Source organism: Centruroides sculpturatus, unplaced genomic scaffold (genome assembly GCF_000671375.1).
Source record: "Centruroides sculpturatus isolate CEXI.00-Female unplaced genomic scaffold, Cexi_2.0 scaffold714, whole genome shotgun sequence".
Taxonomy (NCBI): Eukaryota; Metazoa; Arthropoda; class Arachnida; order Scorpiones; family Buthidae; genus Centruroides; species Centruroides sculpturatus.
Genome location: NW_019384967.1, coordinates 372,804 through 378,803, shown reverse-complemented (window position 1 = coordinate 378,803; position 6,000 = coordinate 372,804). Strand labels below are relative to the sequence as shown.

At 28.3% G+C, this 6,000-nt stretch overlaps 2 protein-coding genes across 4 annotated transcripts in view; one reads left to right on the top strand and one right to left on the bottom strand.

Annotated features, from left to right (window-relative positions):
- Positions 1-1,481, bottom strand: part of LOC111632534 — a 4,804-nt gene extending 3,323 nt beyond the window's left edge. Inside the window, exons 1-2 of one of the 2 annotated variants that reach the window (XR_002757875.1) lie at positions 971-1,062; positions 1-484 (exon numbers count right to left, since the gene is read on the bottom strand). Coding sequence is in view for 1 of the 2 variants with exons in the window: in XM_023376977.1 (XP_023232745.1) it covers positions 971-1,072 (102 nt within the window). In the remaining variant the exon portion in view is untranslated. Of the gene's footprint in view, positions 485-970 lie in introns of both variants that reach the window. The other variant, XM_023376977.1, reaches the window with a different exon arrangement.
- A 1,092-nt stretch (positions 1,482-2,573) lies between these two features.
- Positions 2,574-6,000, top strand: part of LOC111632535 (ubiquitin carboxyl-terminal hydrolase 37-like) — a 78,169-nt gene continuing 74,742 nt past the window's right edge. The window contains exons 1-2 of one of the 2 annotated variants that reach the window (XM_023376979.1): positions 2,607-2,651; positions 2,725-2,790. The gene's annotated coding sequence lies outside the window, so the exon portion shown is untranslated. Of the gene's footprint in view, positions 2,791-6,000 lie in introns of both variants that reach the window. The other variant, XM_023376978.1, reaches the window with a different exon arrangement.

The window sequence follows — 6,000 nt, the reverse complement described above, 5'->3', positions numbered from 1 at the left end:
GTTAACATTTCTTAATGAAGTATTCAAATGTAGACCATCAGTTGGGTTACAATCAGTTGGATTGCAATCATCATTTGGAGGCAGTTCGAAATATGTATTTTGATTAGATGGATATTCTTCATTTATACAAGTAGAATTATTTGATTGTACACAAGAAATAGTATTGTCAATCATACAGTTTAATAAGTCTTGTGCACTTTCACTCAACTCTTGTGCACCATTTGGTTCCTATAATACATACAATTCCTATAATTACTGTAGTTTAATAAGCATGTTTTAATTTCAATATGATTTTTATTACCTGAACTCCTGCCTCATCAATTTGGGATTCTCCGTAAACAGCAGTTATACCAATTAAATTTAAAACTCTCTCTTCAACTTCAGTTAATTTTTGATTAACTGAAGGCCCAACTCCTGTTTGAAATGATGATTTTTTTATTTGTGAGGCTTTACTTTTAATGTTTGCCTTCCAGTCACTCCAAGTCTATGCAAATAATGTTTATATTTAATAATATGTATTGCATTTGACATTTAATCATAATACTACTTCTAATTTGGTTATAAGGTTTATAGCAGCAGAAATTGTGGAAAAATTAAGTTTGTCATTTTATTCTTAATGAGTGAACTAAAAAATATATTAATTACATGAAATTACATAGAAATATACAAAGAAACTTAGACATACTTTGTATGATTATAAAATGTTAGCAGAATGTAATAATAGAAATCTTTATTTTGTAAATTTTATCTAAGTTTAAATGTTGACTTTAATTCATTAGTTTAGTAAAAAAAAATCATTCTATATACGTAACTTACAGTAAACTATACACTATACATAAATGACTATCACATAAATTTTAATTTTTAAAAACAATATTTGCTTATTAACGGATGGGCTGACAAAATAGACTCAGTAAATTATTTAAAACACTAAACATGCAGAATATATAAATATATCACTATCACTTACTTTTCGCCATTTTTCCGGATCTTTTTGTGAGCCGACTCCATCGGAATTCAGACGGTCGGCTATTTCTTGCCACAATTTCTGGCGATCTTTTGCAGTAAACATCTAATTTCCCCGACATTAATTTAGGGTGTTCTTCCATAAAATTGACAAGCATCTCGAACTGGCGACTTGTGGTTCGCTGGCTTCGTTGTGCTTTTTTAGACATTTTAAAATAAAAGTAAAAACTAACGCTGCTACAGCGACAATGCAATGAGCACGTGCTTCGCTTAGAAAATGGCGGGTTGCAGTCACGTGACAAAAATACTATGTTAACTAAACTGTGATTGGTTAAAGCGTAATAGCTATCGATAGCGTGGAACCCAGACGCATCTCGACCGACTACCCTTAGCGAAAACCACTTAACGTAGAGCTCAGAATAGCAATTTGTGTAAGGTTCGTTAACTGCCTTTCGCTAAAGGGACTTATCGAATGACCCGTGTATCGCTCTCGTTGAGTTATCGGAAGAGCTCAGAATAGGTCCCCTGATCTTGCCCCTAGCGCGCTGAGCGCTAGGAGCAAGATCGGAGTATTACCAATACCTATACTTTTTGTTAGCTACCAATGAGTCAGCTACCCGTGACGTCATTGCTAGCATTCCTAGCGCGCCCGGCGTGCTCGGAGAATTTACAACGAGCTTCAAGTTTGTTCAAAGATGGCGGCGTCCATTACTGTGTATACTTTTACAAGCATGCTAGTATGACGTCAGGCTGCGCTAGGTGTCAGCTCGGCGAGCTTGGAAGCTAGCAAAAAGTAAACGCACCCCATGTCGTTACTCGATTGGCTCTTTTCAAATTTTGTCATTCGACTTTGAAAACGTTTAAAAATATAAATACTGTATTAATATTCTAATTGGCCGATAACNTAATAATTGTCTTTGAAATTGCTTAATTTTGACAGTTTAATATATCGTTGATCTAATAACTGGTGAAAAATCATTATAATTAATGTATTGAAACTGATTAAGGTTTGGTTCCATGCTGTTTAATATGTTAGCCGGAAAATTGATCAGACTTATTATCTTCAAAGACATTTCTGATTAAATATTTTTTTTCTATTGTAAATTAAGTAAGTTATTCAACTTTTGATTTTCTTCATTTTCACAACTTATAAGCCCATTGATGACTGAAACTTCACATTTTCTTTTGCTCTTGATTCTGTTTTAAATAAACTTCCAGTTTAAGACAAAATTTGAACTTATGTAAAATTTGATATAAATTGTGTGTATATATATACACACGCACACACTATTACTGTATATGTAATTGAAATAACATAACTGGGAAATGTAGACATTAAATTTTTAACTGTTTTGCCAGATAATTTTTTTTATCATTTACAGCGAAATTAAAAATATCTAGAAAGGATGTGGCTCTGAATACAAATAACATAATGTCTGATTTATAAGAGTTTAATTTAAGTTACAAAGTGCTTAAATTATAAATTTATTTAATTGTTGAATCTCTCACCAGATGGCAACAACTTATTTATTGGCTAAATTTATAAAAATTGTTAAATTGTCTAGAGTTCATGCAATGACGTCAGACTTTCCCGCCATTTCCCGGCATCGAAGAGCATTGTGGGTAAATGGCGGTGATAGTTATTGTTTGAAACGTGCATGCGGATTTTTTAAAGAAAATTGACAGTATAAACAAATTTCTAGATCATATAAATGACAGAAGTTTTAAGACTTTGTAGTTTACATTTCTTATTCACAGGAAGTCAGCGTTATAAAAGTGTCTTCCATTTGATAGCTGCGAGTTTTTAGACCGGCTGAACTCATGGTAAGGCTTAATGAACTTTTTTTTTTGTTGTAGTTTAATTGTGATGTGGAAAACACACGAATTTTCAATGAAATTCTTACGTTTTATTTTAAAGCGAGTTTTACGTATATTATAAAGAGTGAATGGAACAAATTCACACGATATTAAGCATTAATATTTAATAATAATGATAAATTAATGAATGAAATTGACGAATTTATGGAAATAATCCGCGAAAAATCTCGAGAATTATGCATTGATTTATTCATTTAATCTTTTCGGAAAGTAAATTTTAATTAATTTGTTTTATTTATAAATACATAAAAAAATGTTAAAGGTAAATTTTAATTTAATTCGTTTTGGTTTCTGATCTGATTAACGTTTTAATTAATTTTATGAAAAAATATATTTAACAAAATTGTTTTGAATTCTCGAAAATTTAATGCCATTCTAAGGCAGTTAATTTTTTTTCTAAAGCAATAATTGTTTTTTTTATATCTAAATGAAAATAGTAAAACTTATATTACTTTTAAAAAATCAATTTTTCAAAAATATTTCCTCAAAATTGATGAAAAAACTTTATGGGTTAATTGTACATAAATAACCCCCGTTTTTTTGCCTGGACCGCATTTAATCAGAGACAAAGCTTTTATTCGTATTCTTTATTTATTTTCTATGCATTTCGGGTGCAATATTTTCTTGTAATTTGCACCCCTCTTCAGGATTTTTACATTTCTATAAATTTGGTAAATTTAATTATTACAATATCAAAAGCGCTCAGCAACTAAATAATAAGAAACAAAACACCTTTTTTGCCGAGAAATAAATATAATTTGAAAAAACAAACGTTTTCAGCCTAGTTAATAGGCCATCTTCAGGTCGAAAAAATTTAATTATTACATCGGTAAATTACTACAATAGTTATACAATGGTTAACTAACTTGTTTTAAGTTTTAGATGGACATCTGCCCAGTGTTGATGTTATGTCCCCTAAGGCATTTTTAGACTGTTTCCCCTCTTTTTGTTTTCTTTCCCTTTAGCTCCTTCAGTTATTTATGTACAATTAACCCATAAAGTTTTTTCATCAATTTTTAGGAAATATTTTTGAAAAATTGATTTTTTAAAAGTAATATAAAGTAAACTGCACCATGGATATATACATATCTATTACTTATAGCAGTAAAACTTAGTTTATTGAAGACTTCTATTAACTAAGTTTTATTGTTTTGTTTGTTTAAAGATGTTAAATAATTATATATACCTATCCAATTTCAGCATGTATTAAATTTATTTAAATTGCTTTAAATGTTTGATTTAGATTTTCATTTAGATTAAACATTTTATATCATCAAATTTTTATCAGATAAAAAAAAAACTGTTAATTTAATAATAGTGGTATGTCATAATTTTGATATTGAATGTTTATATGATTTTAAATATGATTATTGAAAATGAATATATGCATATTAATAATTGTCTTTGAAATTGCTTAATTTTGACAGTTTAATATATCGTTGATCTAATAACTGGTGAAAAATCATTATAATTAATGTATTGAAACTGATTAAGGTTTGGTTCCATGCTGTTTAATATGTTAGCCGGAAAATTGATCAGACTTATTATCTTCAAAGACATTTCTGATTAAATATTTTTTTTCTATTGTAAATTAAGTAAGTTATTCAACTTTTGATTTTCTTCATTTTCACAACTTATAAGCCCATTGATGACTGAAACTTCACATTTTCTTTTGCTCTTGATTCTGTTTTAAATAAACTTCCAGTTTAAGACAAAATTTGAACTTATGTAAAATTTGATATAAATTGTGTGTATATATATACACACACACACACTATTACTGTATATGTAATTGAAATAACATAACTGGGAAATGTAGACATTAAATTTTTAACTGTTTTGCCAGATAATTTTTTTTATCATTTACAGCGAAATTAAAAATATCTAGAAAGGATGTGGCTCTGAATACAAATAACATAATGTCTGATTTATAAGAGTTTAATTTAAGTTACAAAGTGCTTAAATTATAAATTTATTTAATTGTTGAATCTCTCACCAGATGGCAACAACTTATTTATTGGCTAAATTTATAAAAATTGTTAAATTGTCTAGTTTTTCCAAATCATTCTGTAATTCACTTAACTTAGTTTAGGTTTATTTATAATTGTTTCTATAATTAATCTGGTTTATATGTAAACGTTTCTTTAAGCTTCAAATTTTTAATATAATTTTTGTTTTATCAAAAAAGTTTTATTTTTGTTTTTTTGAGAATATTAAGTTTTTATATATCATTAATAAATTATTGCTAATTAATATTTTATATAATTAGTCACTTAAGTAGTGCTTATTTGAGAAAATAACTTTTTTGTAAATAATGAGCAAATATTTGTGACATTATCACAATGCCATGCTGCAATTTTTAATCATGTTTTTAATTTATTTAATTTAAAATATATATTCTTGATCTCAAATTAGTGTCTTGACCCTGTGCATCATACTTTTCCTTTTAACAATAGAGTTATGCTAGTTATCTATTAACTGCTTTCAGGAGAAGTTTTGAATTGAAATAACATGACTTCCAGTTTGCATTGGAAGTTCATATACAGTTAATTGGTGTCTCCTGCTTCTAAGCTTTCCATATCTGGTCTCAGATTTCATCTATCTAATTCCATTTTCAAGATTAAAGAAATACAGACAGAGGAGAGTGGAAATTTATAGGTCTACAATTTTTTTCAAATTATAGCACAGTAATAATGCTAATGATACAATAATAATTATGTTACACAAAATAAATAAAACTGAACTAAAATTCCAAAGGTTCAAATGTTTATTGGGTACCTCCACTGCCTAATGTATTATCCACATTGCTATCACTGCTCAGATACATGAAATTTTCAGACTTATAAGTGAAACCTCAATTTTTAGATGCCAAATTTTTGGAAATGCTTGAGAAGTGGATCCTAATATTTGGACAAGGAACTGTGTTTAAGGCTACATGCTCACCAAGTTTCATTCAAATTTGAGACCCAAACATCTAGCTTTCTCGTTGTTAGAAATAGGAATCATTTTTGAATAATTCCAAATAACAAATTTGATCACAATGTTTAAACAGTATTTCACATATTCTGTTGTGTCAAAATTTTTGTTTTAGATAAAAATCAACACCTTTAAACATCCAGCAAATCGTTTTTTAATATTTAAAAACGCTTTCGAACG